This window comes from Melitaea cinxia, chromosome 17, assembly GCF_905220565.1.
Source record: "Melitaea cinxia chromosome 17, ilMelCinx1.1, whole genome shotgun sequence".
Classification (NCBI taxonomy): Eukaryota; Metazoa; Arthropoda; class Insecta; order Lepidoptera; family Nymphalidae; genus Melitaea; species Melitaea cinxia.
In genome coordinates, this window is record NC_059410.1 from 12,011,396 (window position 1) to 12,032,724 (window position 21,329).

At 36.9% G+C, this 21,329-nt stretch overlaps 2 protein-coding genes and 1 long non-coding RNA gene across 3 annotated transcripts; 1 reads left to right on the forward strand and 2 right to left on the reverse strand.

The window, feature by feature from the left end:
- Nucleotides 1-831: 831 nt before the first annotated feature.
- Nucleotides 832-7,011, reverse strand: LOC123661662 (ATP synthase subunit alpha, mitochondrial). Its single transcript, XM_045596613.1, has 10 exons — nucleotides 6,885-7,011; nucleotides 6,396-6,518; nucleotides 5,871-5,984; nucleotides 4,489-4,753; nucleotides 3,726-3,950; nucleotides 3,198-3,367; nucleotides 2,760-2,854; nucleotides 2,053-2,272; nucleotides 1,692-1,859; nucleotides 832-1,301 (listed from the first exon to the last, which is right to left on the reverse strand). Exons 1-10 carry the CDS (start codon nucleotides 6,948-6,950, stop codon nucleotides 1,089-1,091), a joined length of 1,659 nt encoding a protein of 552 aa, XP_045452569.1. The 5' UTR covers nucleotides 6,951-7,011; the 3' UTR covers nucleotides 832-1,088.
- A 585-nt stretch (nucleotides 7,012-7,596) lies between these two features.
- On the forward strand, nucleotides 7,597-19,579 carry LOC123661509 (PX domain-containing protein kinase-like protein). The gene is made up of 11 exons (XM_045596469.1): nucleotides 7,597-7,845; nucleotides 7,924-8,112; nucleotides 8,195-8,291; nucleotides 8,471-8,577; nucleotides 10,523-10,639; nucleotides 11,024-11,267; nucleotides 11,484-11,726; nucleotides 12,135-12,355; nucleotides 16,446-16,526; nucleotides 17,826-17,946; nucleotides 18,592-19,579. The coding sequence occupies exons 1-11, from the start codon at nucleotides 7,744-7,746 to the stop codon at nucleotides 18,669-18,671; spliced, it is 1,602 nt and encodes a 533-aa protein (XP_045452425.1). The 5' UTR covers nucleotides 7,597-7,743; the 3' UTR covers nucleotides 18,672-19,579.
- Nucleotides 15,597-15,915, reverse strand: LOC123661510. The gene is made up of 2 exons (XR_006744344.1): nucleotides 15,802-15,915; nucleotides 15,597-15,684 (listed from the first exon to the last, which is right to left on the reverse strand). It is a non-coding gene; the product is annotated as an uncharacterized LOC123661510 (long non-coding RNA).
- Nucleotides 19,580-21,329: the final 1,750 nt, after the last annotated feature.

The window sequence follows — 21,329 nt, forward strand, 5'->3', positions numbered from 1 at the left end:
ATTTATTTGAGATCTAACAACTGCTTTTCGAGCTATATCTAATAATGCGTTTTTACTTGACGCTTTTTTCGTCGACCTACGTTGTATTATACCACATAACTTTCTACTGGATGTACCGATTTTGATAATTCTTTTTTTGTTGGAAAGGAGATATCCCAAGTTTAGTACCATGATAAGAAAACCAGGATCTGGTGATGGGATCCCAGAGAAATCGAGGGAATTTCTTGAAAATCCGCAATAACTTTTTACTGGGTGTACCGATTTTAATAATTTTTAATTTAATCGAAAGCTGATGTTTGTCATGTGGTCACATATAAATTTTATTGAGATCTGATAACTACTTTTTGAGTAATCTTTGATAACGCGCAGTTACTTGACTACTTTTTCGTCGATCTACGTTGTACTACTCCTCGATGTAATTGAAGTCGGTTTTTTTTCGTTTGCGAGCAAACACAATTATTTAAGATATTATTCTTCCCCGCGTTTCCCGTCTGTGCTTCATACTTTTACTCTTTAGTTTGCATTTCCTATGAAACGGTATTTTCTAAGCTTAGCGTTCCGTTCCGTTCAGACAAAAACAGGATACATATAGATCCGCACTAAGGGAAGTTATAAAACTAACGATTATTTAACTTAAAAAGAAGTTTTATTTACTCGTATTTCTTGTTGTAAAATTATTGTCCTAAAATTAACTTTCTCTCTTAACTTAAAAATTTCTCTACCTCACGTTTGAAAAAAAAAACAATTATTTATATCATAGTAAAAATCTTGGAAGTTATCGCAGTATATAGGTATGAGTGGAATTTATTTATAGAAAATGAAAATCGCAAATAAATAATAATTTTATTTATATATAACCACTGCTGACTCCAAAAGATAAATACATTCCATGATTATATCCACATTCAATACAGTCCTTACGAATGACCACTACTAGACCACTGATTTAAGCATTGTACTTTTGATTTAATTGAATGCTTCAATTAATGGTCACTTAATATTTACTCTTGCCTTAAAATTGTACAATGAATTACTTATTTTGCATTCACTTGTACAATTCTAAAGCAAATTCGTCGTTGCTAGGTGCTTTACTGTGAAGTGAAAGTAGCAAGGAAATCAGTGACAATCTTCTTCAATGCAGCATCGGATTCGGGCGTGATCTGGCCATCCTTAGCGATGGTGTTGAGCAAACCCTGGTGGCTAGTCTTGATATGCTGGGTGAACTCCTTTTCGAAAGCTGTGATCTTGGTGGGGTCAAGTTTGTCGAGATGTCCACGGACACCGCAGTAGATGATGGCAACCTTTAAAATAAATATATTTGCATTAAATTACTGAGCTATTTTATTTTTATAGTTTCGAGTTTACTTTTAAATATGCTGTATGGTTACGGCAGTAAAGAATATAGCCACCCCCTTTCAACCCGCGGATGTTGTAAGAGGCGACTAAGGGATAACACAGTTCTCCCTATCACCTTGGAACTTAAAAAGCCAACCAATGGCGGGATAACTATCCAACTGCTGGCTTTGAAATACACAGCTCAAGGATGGGCAGCAGTGTGGAGAACTTGTGGAGACCTATGTCCATCAGTGGACTGCGATAGGTTGAAGTAGTGGTGGTGGTTTTAAATATATACAAATACAACAACTTATGCATATTTGTGTTTTAAACTATATCAAGTAAAATAACCATACCTGTTCCTCAATGGCCATGGGGACATACTGTCCCTGCTTGAGCAGCTCAGTAAGACGCATACCACGGTTAAGCAGTTGCTGAGTAGCAGCGTCCAAATCTGACCCGAACTGGGCGAAAGCAGCAACTTCACGGTATTGAGCCAACTCCAGTTTCATGGAGCCAGCTACCTGATGATATAAGGAAAAAAAATTCATCAGTTTTTTTTAAATCGTGCATTGCGAGTGAATAAAATAAATATATTTATAATTATTTTTTAATTTTTTTTAATGTGGGTATATTCCTTAGAAGGCATTAGAAAGAAATATTAAAAAAAAATCCATTTGATCATTGTTATTTTTTTAAGTATGAATTTGTCCTGACCTGTTTCATGGCCTTGGTCTGAGCAGCTGATCCTACACGGGATACAGACAGACCGACGTTGATGGCTGGTCGGATACCCTTGTAGAACAACTCGGTTTCCAAGAAGATTTGGCCATCAGTGATGGAGATCACGTTGGTGGGAATGTAGGCAGATACGTCACCAGCTTGGGTCTCAATAACTGGGAGAGCAGTAAGGGAACCGCCACCCATCTTGTCAGACCTATAAGAAGTTTCCAGTTTTTTTTTTTGGTTTTCCGAGTTTATAAAATATATACAAGTGAATAATTATTAAAATATAGTTTAGACAAATTTTCTACAATGCCAACAGTTGCAGATGCAATCTGCAATCAAAACAGATGCTTGTATTTGAACATAAGTTTATATCTGGATTGTTTTCTCCTATAAAAGGAGAAAGGCTCACTCCATATTTACCAATTTACAGGCTGGTTTAATAGTTTTGGACTGAGGATATTCCACTCAAATTTATTAAATTGTCCTCAATTCTTCAATTCATTCTCTCAATCTTCAGTTTTGTGTTACAAGTTATGCTCAATTACATTGACGATTTAAATGAATAATGTTTTAGATTTAACAAACAAAATGTATTTTATTTAAAAGCTGACTCAATTTTTTTTTCTGATTTGTATATATCAGCACATACTTTACTATATTATAAACATGTTTCCCACATATACAATAATACATACATCTTGGCGGCACGCTCGAGCAGACGGGAGTGGAGGTAGAACACATCACCGGGATAGGCCTCACGACCCGGGGGACGACGCAGCAGAAGAGACATCTAAGTATTAATTTAAATTAATGTGTTTTCATCACTTTTTCAATTAGACACCTAGTACATTGTGGAACTACAAATCTATTTACAGAAAAATAAATCCAAATTTCCCTTGGTCACACCATAACTTAGACAAATTTAGTGATTTCCATCATATTTTTTTAAAAGTTTTCAAAACTTTATAAGAGGTTCTTACGTAGTGAAAATTTAAGGAAATTAATTCTATTTAAACTTCGCGCGTATGATGACAGTTCTTGCGTTTTTCAGTCAAAACAGGACAACATCTGTTGGGTCAGTATTGTAATAATTATAATTATGATCCACTAAAATTTTAAGGGTATAAAATAACCTGACGGTAAGCAACAGCCTGCTTGGAAAGATCGTCATAGATGATCAGGGCGTGCTTGCCGTTGTCGCGGAAGAACTCTCCCATGGCACAGCCAGAGTAAGGAGCCAAGTACTGTAGAGGGGCAGCATCAGAGGCAGTAGCAGACACAATGATTGTGTAGTTGATGGCACCTTAAAATAAAAATAAGGGATGACAATTAATTGAGGTAGGACACAGCAAAATCTTAGACAGTTCATCTGGAGAGTCCATCAACCTTACAGAAGATCACAGCTAAATAATAGTGCTTTTAAGTACTGTTGTGTTCCTGTTGGTGAGTTACAGGTGGCTACAGCTTTTTGGGTGGATCGGGTGGTTTTGATAACACGCATGCGATGCTTCTGCTATTGCAGGTGTCTATAGACTACGGTTACTGCTTACTATCAGGTGGGTCGTAAGCCTGTTTGCTTAGACATCAAAAAAAGAGATTCAACATTTTCTGCCAATGAGCAATTTATTAAAGCATAAAAAGCTATCAAATTTTTTCTTTACCAGCATCAGTAAGCCTCTTCACAATCTGAGCGACAGTGGATCTCTTTTGACCAATAGCAACATAGATGCAGTACAGCTTTTTCTTCTCATCTTCACCCTTGTTGAAACGCTGCTGGTTGATAATAGTGTCGATGGCCAGGGCAGTCTTACCAGTCTGACGGTCACCAATAATCAACTCACGCTGCCCACGACCAATTGGTACAAGCGAGTCCACGGCCTTAATACCTGAACAAAAAATTGTTTCATTGAAATCTTAAGTATTTTAAATCCTTAATTTTAATGATCACATGATGACGCCGCGTTGGCACAACGGTCACAGCCATGGATTGTACCTGTTGCACTGGCAGTTGCGGGTTCGATCCCCGCACATGACAAACATTTGTATATTGGCCATACAGGTGTTTGCCATGGTCTGGGTATTAGTGATTGTGTACACCTGATAGCGATCGTTATTCATAGTAGGGAATATATCCGCCAACTCACATTGGAGCAGCGTGGTGGATTAAGCTCTGATCCTTCTACATGAGGAAAGAGGCCTATGCCCAGTAGTGGGATATTACAGGCTGAAGCGAAGCAAGTAATCACATGATCACACTATTAATAAAAAAAGTGAGTTTTTTAACCTTTTTTTAATAGATTTTTAAATAAAGATCTGTCAATGTTTTATCTTTTATGTATGGTATAGTAAAAACAGCAATAATTGGAAAATAAATTATGACATGATTGTAAGAGTGACTTTGAACATAAAAGTATAAAATCTCACCAGTCTGCATAGGCTCGCGCACGGACACACGGGGGATGATACCGGGGGCCTTGATACCGACACGCATACGCGTCTTGGTGCCAATGGGGCCCTTGCCGTCGATGGGGTTACCCAGAGCGTCCACGACGCGACCGAGCAGCTGTTCGCCGACGGGTACGTCTACGATGGCGCCTGTACGCTTCACGATATCACCTTCCTTAATCAGCTTGTCGTTACCGAAGACGACCACACCGACGTTATCGGGTTCCAAGTTGAGTGCCATACCCTAATAATATTACACAAGTATATTAGCCCCCTTATCAAATTCCTTGTCATGTGTTCATTCTCAGTCAGCTTACATATTAGTTTTTCTATTATAGTCTACAGCTCTATACTATTTCTACAATTTTTTTTAAGTGGTTAGTTTTTCTAGGCCAGAGGCTCCCAACTTTTTTCTCATAGACTTACAAAATTTTTAGGTTTAAGTGGCTCTATTCCATAATTCCATAAAATAATTGAGTCAAGGGAAAATATGTTTTTGCTGAAGGTTGCAGACATGTCCACCGTGTTCCAACCAGTTCAATTTGCATGAACACCTTAATTTTTGTCAATAGCTTACGAATTGTGAACCCCCATTTTTTGGTCATGACAAAGAAGACCACAGTCGAGTCTCCCTTGGACCCCTTGGAGTCCACCTGGCCCACTTTGGGAATCAATGGTCTAGACCTATCCATTTTGTCATGATGAGGGGGAGAGACTATGTACCCTTAAGTTCTTGTTGGTGGAACTGAAAATACATACTCCTCATTTTGATTTGATATGTAGCTCTTGGCAATAAGAAATAAAATCCAACATATTTTACTCTATCCTCAGATTGTTTGATTCAAATACGACATGTAATTCTTTATTAAATTTGAATCATCTCAATCTGTCTTATTATTTAATATGAAGATGGTGTACTTTTTTATTTTATTTAAAAATATCATACATAATAAATATAACCCAGGTGAACTTATTTTAATTTGAAAGATTACAATAAGTTACAGTTTTTTAAAAACTTATGAAGTACATAATAAGTTTAATTCATAATTGTGTAAAGAAACTGTATTGATTATCTAATTGTTAAAAATCAAAACTATTACCTACATTTCTTAGTGATAAGGATATGATATCATTATAATGAAATTTTGTTAATACATTAATTGTAGTAAAGTACTTGTGTCCGACAATCAGAAGAGAACTAACCATACTAACACTTACATTTTACTTAGAAGAGTTCTACTAACATGAAACTAATAACATAACAATCATATTAATAACATATAACTTAAAGGTATGGAATAAATGGCTACTATTATTATTATTTTTATTACTTGTTTGCAATATAAATTGAAGGTACAAACCTTAAGACCCGAGGAGAATTCCACCATCTCCTCAGCCTGGATGTTCTTGAGACCATACACACGGGCAATACCGTCACCGATGCTCAGCACACGGCCAGTTTCCTCTAAATCGGCCTAGTGAAATAAATCAAATACTTATTTAAAATGTAATTTAAAATTTGTACCTAAAATGCTTATTTTTTTTTTTTTTTTTGATAAATCAATAATAATAAAAAATTCCACACCTATATTTTTTAATATAGGTGTGGAATATAAAAATTATTATAATACTTTTAAAAATAAATTAAATTTCTCTTCACATTACTGATAAAAAATTACGTAAATAACATAACATATTACCAGCTGATTTATAACACTTATTTACATAAAACGAAATATTCAATCTTATATTTGGTGTATATCTACTTTCATTTAAAATTTATTTCCTATATTAAGATTATTATGATACAAATATAACCTTACACTTAACTACCAGAGCAACTTTTGACTATGATCTTACATAGTTTATGTAACATGTACACTAACCTTGGGTGCGGCACCGAGGATTCTCTCCTCCAGGATTGTGGAGATTTCGGCAGCCCTTTGTGGACAAGAGACATGGAGCTTGCGGGAAGCCACCGCCACCGCGGGGACGGCGACCTTCGATACCTACCATCAGATGTCACCAATTAATATACTAACATATTTTACTCAAACCAATTAGAATATGTACTACAATCGTAAATAACAAACTAATATACACTAGAACACAAAATGGACATGCTTCTGACAAAAATTATTTCGAACTCTTATTACATAACACAATTTTCTTAATAAGATTAATTTCAGATAATTCTTACAGGAATATGTCGGAATCACGCGAATTCAATGTCTTTACCTATATAAGCCCCCTAAAATCGTAATTTACACTACTTTCATTAAATAAATCAAGTTAATGGGGCAGACATTGCGGTTAACATAGCAGCCGGAAAGTATATTTTTCTAGTAATACTGGAGAAGAAAATGAATAAATACCTGGTTGGCAGCATTAGGCAAGCGCCTGGCCACCGAGGAGGCCAAACGAGCGGAGATCAGCGACATTTTTAACAAGTACTTAATTTATCTGGTAGACGAAAGGGTCGTGCTATACCCCGCTCGCGACTCGTAGAGATATTACAGGAAATGACACAATCGATCTTGTCTGTGGCCAACTAATACTGCAGCCAAAGAGTACAGCAGATTTTCTGTTTAGAAACACATTTCACGTTATATATAATTCTAAATTAGCTAAAAATGTATAATAAATTGCTTAAGATTTGTAAAGTAACATACGTAATTTAGTTTCAGTGATCTTTTTTATAATCATTATGCGTATAAAATAATATAATTTTGATACTGCTTAGAATATAGTAACGGCCTGTTTTTAATCAGGTGACAGGAAATAGTGCTCATTAGTTAACTGATAACGTTTTGTATTGGTCTTATAATGTCTTATAAGATGGTATGAGACTGGTTTTAAAGTGTTAAATTTATAAAGTAGATTGTGTTAAAAAATCGATAAAAATAGCGAAAACAACATAAAATGTTTACATACAATGTTTTTCACTAACTGATACATACGTTTTATGAAATGCATTTTAAATACGAAGGAATACGAAAGATCATCCCTAATGCCTAATCATGTTCTCGGAATCTCCAAGGAATCTCCTTTGCCTTTCCAAGTTTTCTAACATGAGTTCAAACAGATAATAAATCTTTGGAAAGTATTAATTTGTCAGCTGAGAAATGTCAGGCGACAACTATAACAGAAATGTTTGACATTTTAAAGTGATAACAAAATGTTTATTGCTTACTGTTTAATTCTAATTAATAATTATATGCTTTATAACTTGTGATGGCTATTTTTGAAAAATCTTCGCAAACTAAAGTTCAAATAGATGATACTGAGAGGCTCGAATGTGTACTAGAAAATTCACAAAACATTAATAATCATACGGTAAAATTGCGTACATTATTGCGACATATAGAATAAAATTAGCCATTTTAAAACCGTTATTATTTGATTAAATTATAGGAATACATACTACGTGTACAATACGGGCAAAATAAGGAGAATAGATGGACGGTGTCACGTAGGTACAGAGACTTTGCCGCTTTGCATGTTAGCCTACAGCAGGCTAACATTGACCTTCCTATTCCACCTAAGAAATTCATTGGAAATATGCAACCATCCTTCGTAGCGGAACGACAAATGGCGTTACAGGTTTGTTGTATAAATTACGTCAATGTTTTGCTAGTAAGATAAAAATTTAAATATATATTTATCGTTTTATCTTTGTTCCAAGAATTATATAAATGAAGTCCTAAAACACCAAGTGCTGTCTTTATCATTACAAGTAAGAAGTTTTTTGGATCCTAGTAACTACTCTTTATGCCTAAGTGGTATGTATTATTAATTTATTGACTTATTATTTAGTAAGCTTTTTTATTTCAATTGCAATCTGAATTAATAGATTATAGGTAATATATGTAAGAACAATACATTTTACTATAACATGTGATGGTCATAAGCTTAGTTTTAAAAAGAAAAGATTTGTAAAATAATTTTTTTCTGCCCTCAGAGCAGGCCCTCCAGACAATTTCAATAGCTTTAAGAGGAGATGGACAGTTTGAACTAAAAAGTGCTTTACCAGATATTGGTTGGAGGATAAGAAAACATTATTTTTTAGTAAGTTTCAATGTATATTCAAATTTTTTACTTTAATTATATATTTGACCGTTCATGTCAATGACCAAAGAACAAGACCTATTTCCCTCCGGCGTGGGGTAAGACAGGGGGATGTAATATCACCGAAACTGTTTACCACTGCGCTAGAGGATGTTTTTAAGACCTTGGATTGGGGGGAACGAGGCATCAACGTCAACGGTGAATTCATCTCTCACCTTCGTTTCGCCGACGATATTGTCATCTTTGCGGAGACGCTGGATGAGTTAGGCCAAATGCTGGCCGGCCTAAATGAGTCCTCCCGACGTGTCGGTCTCTGTATGAACTTGGATAAGACGAAAGTTATGTTTAACAACCAAGTCATACCGATACCGGTATCGGTCGATGGTACCCTTTTCGAAGTTGTTCAGGAATATATTTACCTAGGCCATACTATCCAACTAGGCCGCAACAACTTCGAAAAGGAGGCCGATAGGAGGATTCGGTTGGGCTGGGCGGCGTTTGGCAGACTCCGTCGAGTCTTCACTTCGAAGATTCCGCAATGCTTGAAGACTAAAGTTTTCGAGCAATGCGTCCTGCCTGTGTTAACATACGGAGCCGAGACGTGGACACTGACGAAGGGACTGGTCCACAAGTTTAAAGTCGCTCAACGTGCAATGGAACGGGCTATACTTGGGGTCTCTCTCAAAGACAGGATTAGAAATGAGACTATCCGCGAGAGAACGAAAGTAACCGACATAGCCCACAGAATTAGCAAGTTGAAGTGGCAGTGGGCTGGTCATCTGTGTCGCAGGACCGATGGCCGTTGGAGTAGGCGGGTCCTAGAGTGGAGACCACGTCTTGGCAAACGCAGTGTGGGACGTCCTCCGGCCCGTTGGACCGACGATCTACGTAAGATTGCCAGTGTAGGCTGGATGAGGATTGCGGAAGACCGGGATGTGTGGCGCGAACTTGGGGAGGCCTATGTCCAGCAGTGGACTGCGATAGGCTGAAGTGATATGTATTTGGTATTTTAATAATAATTGAGATACTCCAAATGTATGTAATATCTGACAGATATAAATTAACTTAACATTTATATCAAAATTTGCAAACATTATACATATTTACAATTTACAACTTAAGCCCTAAATATTTACAGATAATTATAGTATAAATCTAGTCCGCGTGGAATGGTGTTAATAATGCTGGCGCCATTTCCCCTCGCGGCATCTCTATGCCGATTCTCTGGACAAAAAATGCACCAGCCCTCTTATCACCAGTGGAGGCAATAAGACATTGAGAGATTATATATCATCTAAATAAGTGGTTTAACTATTTATTAATATGTTATCAATATATTAAAATATAATGTTGTTGTTCAACATTAAAATAATCTGTTTAGCAATTTTTTTCTGTTTAACCTGCCCCACAAGAGATAAATAATTAGCTCAATAACAAATTAACAATTATTCTATACATATATTTATATAACATTTTAATATTTTTCCTCTATTCTAAACCTTTATGTTATTTTTTAACCGGCTTCAAAGAGAGGAAGTTCTCAATTCAACTGTATTTTTTAAGTGTTACCTCAAAACCTTTTACTGGATGTACAAATTTTAATGATTCTTTTTGTAATGTAAAGCTGGTGCTTGTCGTGTGGTTCCATATAATTTGATCAAGACCTGACTAGTACTTTTTGAGTTATTCCTAATATTCCATATTTAATTGACAATTCTTTTGGCTACCAACATTTCATTATTTGTCGATGTAAATTGAAGTCACTTTTTTCTGTAATTATGTGCAAGCCAGCACAATTATGTTCATTTGCAATCCATATTCATTGCTACATTGTTACAAAATGGTGTATAATTATTTGTAATCTATCAAAAGTTTAATACCCTCTTATAAAAATAAATATGTTTAAAAGTAACATAAATGTATTTTTTTTTTTTATCTTTCTCAGGTCAATGAGTCAGAGAGTCAAATGAACTGCTTGCTATTGTGGCAAAGTTATGGACCAGATTGTGTATTACATAGTAAAGATCTACAAATAGCTTTCAAGAGTTTACAGAATATGTCTGTGAGTTTAACAATATAATTATGTGCAAGTCAATAAAAAGAAACATTTAATAAAAATTTTCATCTTAATTACTTTATTGTCTAGAAAGAATTAGGTACAGATCTTATCGTTGATAAAAAAAAATCTGGCAAATTCATTACTCAATTTGAATATTTCTAAATTCAATAATTTAATAATGTTATTATCTTAAAACTTTTATCTATATGGGACTTGTAGCGCTTCGCATTTGAGACATTTCATGGACGTTGCAGATGCCATGGTCACAACGTGGCCTCTGCAACGTCGCTAAAATGTCGGGATTTTCAAAATTACCAACTCAGTAAGTCCTGTCTAAGTAAAACTTAATAATGACAGTGAAAACTTAAAAAACATATTATTTTTTAGCATCCATACATAGACAAAATATTATCAATACATACACTGGAAACTGGTGCCTATGTAGTTAGAAAAATTCACGAAAATGGAAGCATAAGAGATTTATTATATGGGACTGAGTATGATAAGAATTATTTAGCTAAGTATGGAAATCCAAAGGTTAGGAAACCATTTACGAATGGACAAATATCACATTATGGGTATCAGATCTTACAAGCATTGAAGTTTTTACATGACAAAGGATTATGCCATGGTAAGTCTACATTTTTTTTTATAAATAGTTTTTTACTGATTATGATTATAATTTTTTGTGGTTAATTTTAATTATTATTTTCTTGTTTAAGTAATTGTTGTAGTCCCAGATAATATTTTTTCATTACTATTTCTTACACTCGCTAAAACACTTTTCCCTATCATAATTTTGAGAGTTGTGAGTATATATTTGTTTATGATGATTTTTAAATTCTAGGTCACTTACACCCAGGAAACATCACTATTGAAAACCAAAGAGTTCTACTGATGGACGTAGAGAACTTTCTAATGGGTGTACCAAGTCTCTATCGACAATTTTTATTGGAACTGAAAAGAACCAGTAATGCTGAAGCAATTGATGTTTATTGCTTTGGGCAAACATTATATGAGATGGCGTTTGGTACGCCACTTAATTCACACTATTGTGATGTGTATCCAGATGGAATTCCACATGATTTAGGTACATAAGATTTAGTCCAACCTTTATTTAATATATGTCTAAATAAATTTAGTACATGAAAGTATGATGTTGCTAACTTGGTTTAGGGTCTTTGGTTGTAAGCCACGTTTTGTATTCACGGATTTAGTATATCATATTTCTTATATGATATGAGTATTTTAAATGGTTCAACATCCATTTCAACATAATAAGGTAACATACTTATATCAAACACCTCATTAAATTAAGCTACAAATAATTAATTTAAAATACATTTAATGAAATCTAAGTATAAATATTTTTTAATTAGTATTATAAAAATAATGTTATAAATTATCATCATAATTTATATTTAGTTGGCAATAGTTTCTGTGTAATAGATTATTTAAAAGATAATATTGCGTATTTCATGTTACAAATGTTTTCCAGAATCCGTGCTGCGGCTTTGCCTTTCTAGTTCAGCGAGCAAACACAGTGGACCGTCGCTCGAACAACTTCTACAACATCCATTCTTTACCCGCTCGTGTCTGAACGGCCTCAACCCTACAAGTGACACCAGGGCGCATTTAAAGTTCCCTTTGAGTATAAAGGATCAGCTCAAGGCAGCTGTAAATGTTATGGAAGAGAGGCTTCGGATTGGACAGAAATTGGTGAGATTTCTTTTTATACCATTAACTAAGCAATTCACTTCAGACTATCGCAGTCCACTGCTGGACATAGGCCTCCACAAGCTGTGTCATGTTGTTGCTCATAGTCACCACGCTGGGCAGGCAGGTTGTGACCGCAGGGCTGGCTTTGTCACACCGAAGACGCTGCTGCGCGTCTTCGGCCTGTGTATTGCAAAACCACCAGTTTGTATGTATGTATGTATGTATGTATGTTGTACACGGGCTATTTTCCGCAACTCGACGTCTTGATGCGCCTTTTTTGCGTGATCGGCTGGTGGGCACTATTCGTGCCAGCCAAGCTCCTTGAGGAAGCCTAGCAGACCCTTCACGTTGCCGACGACTTCCTGGAGCAACCTCGGTGTCCCAAGGTGTAGTGCCCTGTAGTTCGCCACACCACCGCATTCCAGCAGGATATGTGAGGCCGTTTCCTCTGCCTCCAGGCACGCTCTGCACAGGGGGCTGTCTGTAACACCTAGATTGTGTAAGTGCTTGTTAAGCAAGGCATGTCCCGTAAGCGCCCCGACCAGTAGTCGGAGCTGGGCTCTTCCATAATACCGCAGCACCGCGAAGTTTGCGGGACAATCCTGGGTTGATCGTCGGAAGAGCTTCCTTGGTCTGCCTGCAGGTAGTTAGGTTTGTCCAATATTCTTGGTGCATTACCTTGGTGTTGTGTCGCAGCTGGCTGCGCAGCCATCCGAATGGCAGAGGCAGAATGGGTTCGGGTCCGTGGACCCTCATCTCCGATCCATTCCTCGCCAGTCGGTCGGCCGCGTCATTGCCTCGCGATCCACTGTGTCCCTTTATCCATTGAAGGGTAATGGTGTTTGTTTCACTTACCTTCGTCAGAGCTCGATGGCACTCGTATATTAGCCCTGATGTCATAATGTCGCTCTGTAGGGCTTGCAGGACCGATCTGCTATCGGAAAGTATACGGATTGGAAAACCCTGTACCTCTCTAGACTTGATCGCTGTTGCTGCCATTATGATTCCCATACATTCCGCCTGGAAGACGGTGTTGTGGATTCCTAATGGCGATGAGATGTGGATATTCAGGTCTTCTGAGTAGACCCCAGAACCTGTACCTGTTGATGTTTTCGACCCGTCTGTGAAGATTCTTAACTCTCTAGGGTTGAGGCCTTCACCTGGGTCTTCGTGTAATTGTATTCTGTATTTTTTGTCGAATACGTACTGTTTGGGTATCCTGTCGGTAACCGCTTCGACGAGCGGTTCCCTGTTTGCCAGTTCGCCAAGTATTCCTGTATGTGCTACCTTTACGTTCCTCCAAAGGTTTAGCTTCCTGAGTCTTACCGCAGCCGCTCCCGCCTCCTGTTGGATAAACAGGTGCATCGGCGGCAGGTTCAGTAGGGCTTCCAGGGCGGCTGTCGGAGTAGTCCTCATGCAGCCCGTAGTCGCCATGCAAGCTAGCCTTTGAAGTCGTTGTAATTTTGCTTCACCGGTGATTAGTCTGGTTCTCGGCCACCAAACCACAGCACCGTAGCTGATAATTGGCCTGATGACGGACTGGTACAGCCACAGAGTGACTTTTGGGGATAGACCCCATTTCTTACCTATCATTCTGCGGCACTGCCAGAAGGCTATTGTAGCCTTGTCAATTTTGCTGTTGAGATGCTTGCTCCAGTTCAGTTTGCTATCTAGAATAATTCCTAGATACTTTACCTCCGAGCTGAACTGTAGCTCCGTACCGAACAGTCTAGGGGGTTTGTAGCTCCCCAATTGCCGTTTGTTAGTGAACATTACCTGTTCCGTCTTTCCAGGATTGACGGTGAGTTCGTTATCTATGCACCATCTCTCCACAATTCGTAGCGCCTGCTGTGTAACATTGCACACGGTACTGCTGACTCTGCCGCTGATTAGAATAGCGATATCATCAGCGTACCCGATCGTGAAGTAGTTGTGCTGGTTCAGTCTGGTTATAAGGTCGTTTACCACTAGGTTCCACAGTAGTGGGGAAAGCACCCCTCCTTGTGGACATCCTCTGGCTACCAGTGCATGTTGTGCCTCAGTTGATGTAAGTTTGATGACTCTTTTTCTGAGCATGTTACCTATCCAGTCAATCATCATCGGGTGTACCCCGTGCTTAACTAGGGCCGACGAGATGCTGTTGAAGTTAGTCTTGTCAAAGGCTCCTTCTATGTCGATGAAGGTGCCAAGACACATAGCCTTGTTTTCAATGGCCTCTTCTATTTTACTGACCACTGCATGTAGAGCTGACTCTGTTGATTTACCTTGGCTGTACGCATGTTGGTTTGGATGTAGGCGTACTGTAGCTAGGGCGTTTTCTCTCAGATCCCATTCGCACAGCCTTTCCAGAGTCTTCAGCAGAAATGATGTAAGACTTATAGGTCTGTGGGATTTGGGTTCAGAGTAGTCACTTTTTCCCGGTTTGGGGATGAAGATTACCTTTACCTCCCTCCACTGCCTCGGCACGTAGCTGTGAGCTAAACAGGCCGCCAAAACAGTGGTAAGCCTCTGGATCAGTCGGTTACTTCCCCACTTTAGAAGTGCCGGGAAGACCCCGTCCAACCCTGGGGATTTGAAGGAGTCAAAGCTGTTGATAGCCCATCTGACTTTTGATGGGCTTACTACCTTGAGTGCATATTCCCAATGCTCCTCTGTTGGGGCTACGTCCTCCTCGGGCCAGTCCACCGACTGCATGATGTGGCACCCTGGGAAATGTGTCTGAACCAGGATGCACTCTGCTTCTTCCGGCGTGCTCGTGAAGGGGTTGTCAGGCTTTCTTAGAGAGCCCTTCAGCTGGCTGGATTGGTTAGCTAGGACCTTCCTTACCCTATTGGCCTGTTCGCAGGTTTCCACGCTGCTGCAGAATTTGCGCCACGAGTTGGTGCTTCTGTACCTTAGTCGTTTCTTGTATCTGGACTTGGCTTTCTTATACCTGTCCCAGTCCAGATCGGCGCATGTATTCATTGCTCTGTTTAGAAGTCGCCTTACCTTTTTCCTGAGTCTTTCCAGTTCAGGCCCCCACCAGATTATTTTATTCTCCGGTGGCAATGATAAGGGACATGCAGTTTGGTAGGAGTCTATAATGTTGCTAGTCAACGTATCTACCTGCTGTTCTATATGTTCTGTTCCCACAAGCCGGTCTGGGCATGCCTGCTCACTGAGCAGCTGCTCCAGTCTCTCAGCGTAGTGCACGCGGTCAGTTTTGCGTGGGTTACGCCTAGGGGTTGCTGGAACTGTATTTACCTGCACATCGAAGCGTATCCATCTGTGATCTGAGCACGATGCCTCATCGGATACGTGCCAGTTGGAGATGGTCTCGGAGGCCGCTTCTGTGGCAAGAGTTAGGTCGATGATTGTCCTGCTACGTCTGTTCACGAAAGTGGGTTCAGAGCCCACATTCATGATCTGTAGGTTTGTCGTCATCAGATATTCAACTAAGAGCTTACCTCTTTCGTTTGTTGTTTTCATTCCCCATAGGGTGTGATGTGCGTTGGAGTCAGTGCCTATAATTAGTTGCAGCCTGGCCTCTTCGCAGTATGTTATCAGCCGTGCCATGTCGTGCGGCGGTGGCGCGTCAGCCTCCGGCATGTAGGCCGACGCGATCACCATCTCCGGCAGGCTGTGGTCTTGCGTACTATGCAGCTGTATGGCGCACACATCTCTAGAACAGAATCTCGTTAATGTTTGCGCCTGTATATTGTTGGTGATGTAAATACAGGCCCTGCTGTTTTCCGAGCCTGTATGTGTAATTAGCTTACCTAAAACCACCAGTTAGATGATTATCCCGCCATCTGAACTATGTTAAGCTTTTAATTAAACAAATTAATCCTATACACAAGAACAAACGTCCCGATCACGGCAAACATTTTCTTGCACAATTATCTTAATTTTCGATTTCGTTAGAACCTTACACAATGTATTAGAAAAACAAAACTAATCATAGTGGCAAACAGCGATTACTTTTATTTATGTAGATAGTTTACGGATATATACAAAATTATAATGTACAAGACATTGATTGTATTTTCACAGAGGAATTAACATCGCTTTTTACTAATTTGCTTCAATGATGACTTTGTGTTTATTTCAGGTACGAAATGCAAAAAGAGAAGTGAGGATACAGGAAATACTAAATTCAGAGGAAGAAATGAAAAAACAAAAGAAGAGAGTGGTGAGTTTACTTTTATATGGGATATAAATATAATATAATATATGAAAAATGTGTATATTATTAGTGTGACCATATTATGCTAAAGTAATGCCACGAATGACTTGTTCACGAGACTAATGTCGGAATATCGAGCACCGCAAAATGGAAATAAAAATATGGTAAATATCCCGTTTTTGAATAATTTTAGCACTAAAAATAACGATGTTAATTTAAAATCTTATATAAAGTTTAACAGTCTAATAACTGGTAGTAGTCACACAATTTTAACAATGCGGTCTCATGTGCGTGTTATTAAAAACAAATATAATGTTAATTTGCGAAATGACCATTCAAAACTGCTTTTGTAGCCTACTTGAATAAAGTAATTTTTAATTTTGATTTTGTTCTACGAGTTGAATGAAAAAATTTAGTAAGAAGCGTGTATTATTAGTTAGTCTGTGGGAGCGCTTTTCAAATCATTTGCGAACGAATATTTACGACTAGGGCTATTCTAGCAACAAACTCTAAACTAATTGTTAACTCAACGTAAGTCTCATTTATTGCTATTAATTTTAATTTTTTTTTATCTTTGTTGTTTTGTATTTTTTTTTTTTTTTTTGATACTTTTGAAATACACTCGTTGACTACATTCTTAAGTTATTTTAATTAAGTTCTTTTGCTGTTTCTTTGGTTTTGGAGTTTGTTTGTTAATGTTTTTATTGATGTAACGATAGCACAAAGTTCTTTTATGTAAGTGTTGTGTTCACCATAAACTTATTTTACGACTATTTGAACCCTGTATTGTTAATAGTGGATAAGTCGTTGAGGTACCTTAATATGAATAAATAAATAAATAAACACAAAATTAAAAATCAATGATAATTGAATAGAATTACAAAAAATAACAGTGTTCATTAGTATTCTATTCTGAAGCTTAATGTTTTGTTAATCGATTCCTGTGCGAGTACTTCTGGCTTTTTATGAGACATTTTTTTTAAATGACCTTCCTTTTATTGGACTTACCGCGTCATTTGGAAACGAGTGTTCATAGTTAATTAATTAGTTACTTATCGCTGTAAGTTCAATAAAGTGTGTAATTTATCGATTATCTGTAATTGAGCTTTTCAGCTCATTTATGACTTGTTTATTATTGGAAACTTAATTGGTTTATGTATTAGCTGTATAAGTTATTTTATTAGTTATATTATTATACTGTTTGTTTCCTATAAAAATAAAACAAAATAAAACTCCTCATAGTGACTGTTAAAGTATTTTTTTTTTTTTTGAACGGAGTATAAAAACGGTTGGCTACAATTGCAGAAACGTCGCGAGAGTTTGTGGAAGTCGAGTTCGTCGCTGGCCGACGTCAGCACGGCGTCATCTCCCTCGCCGCCCTCCCCGCCCTCCCCGCCCACGCCCGCGCCCATCGCGGCCTCTGGCTGTACGTAGTCCCATACGACCAACATTAAAAATATTGTTCGAGTAATTTTATCGTGGGATGAAAATAATGAAACACTTATAATTTATATTTAAACTTTTTAAACACAACTTTACTAATTGTCAAGACATAATGAAGAGAGGCCATTACACAAACTTACTTTATTAGCGTGACACATGGCGCTATGCATGAAGATCGAATTAATTTATCACAGTTTGGAACAAATCTAAATTTAGTTATCGGTAAAGATGTTGACACAAAGCGCTGACCTTTAACCCACTCGTAAACAAAGTTTGGGTCTCTTTGGTGACAGAGGTGAAGCACAGGGACGAGGTAATCTTATTGTCCTACATCGGTCAGTCGCAAGCGTACGCCTTTTCATTCAGTCTTTTACCTAGCTCCGGGGGCGCTATACATTTGGCACAAATTAGTACTTTGATTAAAAATTCATTATTAATGAGTTTATGACATATCTAAACGGGTACCGGAACCATTATTAATAGCATTCGTAATTTTATGGATATAAAATTATAAATGTAGATATTTATTGAGTACTAACATTTTATTTAATTTTGTTGTTGTACGGAACTAAATATATTTATATACTTTGTTCTATATTTTATAATTGTATTTGTAACCTGTCTACAGCGGATACTTCTCGCGGCGCGCTGCTCAGCGCTATCTGCTCGTTTGACAAGTCACGACTGGCGCGGGTTGTGTCGCGATGAAACGTCATCTTCGAGGAATAACCTCCTATCTATGATCTAGGGTTGCCATCTCATAAAATTTCCAGTTATTTTTGAGGATACTGTGAAAATAAAAATTAATTTTAACTAAGATACAAATTAATATAATTAGGTTTATACATAAAACGACTTAGTTTTACCAATATGTAACGACCTTCTGGTCTGGAGAAAACTGCGAGAAACTTGTACAGATGGCAGCCATGCTAGTTTTGCGAGAATAGAACCTGAGTTATTAAGAAGTTTCTACATAAGAACGATAGAATAACGTCAGTAAATCACACGTTGATGCCGTTATCATTGACACAGTAAATAACTCATTTTATTTTAAATACTTTTTGTTTCAATAAATTATATGATCATGATCTGTAGTATGGATACTATGTGTATCTTATATAAGTTTTTAAGTGTCACTATTGACTTGCTTGACTAGTACCAACTGCTACACACAAATATATACAACAAGATATACTCAAAGAGAGTTTCCCGGTATTTTTAGGTTCTACTTTTGACTATTTCGCTTCCTTTTATAACAAAATTGTATTAGAACTCGGCCTCAACAGTGAAAGCGATACCGTATACATTATAAATGTGTATATAATTATTATACGCTATATTTTTAATTCAACTTGATCTACTTATGATTGTGGGAAAATTTTATACGACACATTCAATGCTCAATATAACAAGCAGGAAACTAATCCATTGTTTTGTATTTGAATCGGCAATCAAACAAATAGTTAAATATATTTAATGTAACTTAAGAGTATTATTAAATATTCACTCAGTATTGATCTGTCTGTATGTGTAAACTTCGAACATTTATTTAATGAGAATTATTAATAATTTTGGGTTTTATATTTGAAGAAGAAATACTGCATTTTATTATAATAGTGCTTAGTTTTATAAACGCCTGTCATTATTACTCTAAAAATATGTTTTAAAACTTAAAATAATACGACTACCCTGATTAAATATCTATAGTGCAAGGATTCCCTAACTGTTATATGCAAGGGGACCCCTTTTTCAAAATGAACCGATGCCCCAGACCCTACTAGCTACTACTACCTACTAGCTAAATACTTTAAATATTCTATCTCTGGTTTTTTCTAATAAATTAAAAAAAAAATAGGTAAAAAAACTTTTTAAGTTAAACGGTTTTATGTTAAACATACATTGCAATGTTTAAGATAAATGTACTAAAAACCAAAAAATAATAAAATAGATACAGTCGTGGGAATTATAAACATATGCATAGACTAGACTAAAATAAAACCGTGGGGCACGTCAATTGTCTACAATCGTTGATTAAAATGTTTGTTTTGTAATGTTACACTATAATTAGGCAGTTGTTCAACCGACAACGATGGACGTGTAATAAGTAGGGCTAGAATGTGGAAACAAGCTAGCAAGCTCGATTATAAGCGAGTTTTAGGGTTTCATAGTGGTGAGCGAGTAGTACTTTTATCATATGTTTTGTCGATTAAAGACAAACTACGAGCAGTGAAACGATTCCTCGCCAGCCAGCAGTGTGAATGTCCAACGATAAACTAGTTGAAACATCTCTTTTATTTACATGGAGTGTATAACTATTGGAATTTCCATGAGCAAGAAAATAGTAAGTAATTTCCTCACCGTCTGCGGGCCAACTGCCTATTTTAACGACGAATTAAACGATTCTTCTATCGCACATTAAGTCGATAATTTGTAGACAATTGACGTGCCCCACGGTTTTATTTTAGTCTAGTCTATGCATATGTTTATAATTCCCACGACTGTATCTATTTTATTATTTTTTGGTTTTTAGTACATTTATCTTAAACATTGCAATGTATGTTTAACATAAAACCGTTTAACTTAAAAAGTTTTTTTACCTATTTTTATTTTCTAGTTTTTAGTTTTTATTTCGCATTCTGTTTAATTCATTTAGTGCTTCATTATTGCAAGGCCCATCTTAAATATTGAGGTTGTATAGTGCACTGTATTCTTCTTGTCAAGCCCTTTTATTTGATACCCATATTGGTGGGATTGATAAAAAATTGTTATCAGACATTTGGTAGCGGCGGCCAGCTTAGATTTCAATTTTGCATAGTAAATTGTATTCTACTTGTTGAGACCTTTCATTTGATACCCATGTTGATGGGATTGATAAAACCTAAGTTATCCGCCATTTTGTAGAGGCCGCCATCTTGGATTTTAATTTTATATAGTACATTGATTATACTGGTTGAGCACTTTCATTTGATACCCATATTGATGGGATTGATAAAACCTACGTTATCCGCCATTTTGTAGCGGCCGCCATCTTGTATTTCAATTTTAGTATATTGTATTCTGCTTGTTGAGCCCTTTCATTTGATACCCATATTGATGGGATTGATAAAACCTACGTTATCCGCCATTTTGTAGCGGCCGCCATCTTGGATTTCAATTTTTTATAGTATATTGTATTCTGCTTGTTGAGCCCTTTCATTTGATACCCATATTGATGGGATTAATAAAACATAAATTATCCGCCATTTTGTAGCGGCGGCCATCTTGAATTTATAATGATAATGAATAAACATAATTGTATTGTCACCAAAATCCAAAGTGTATACAAAATTTCAGATTAATCGGTTGACAGGAAGAGGGTGAAATTTG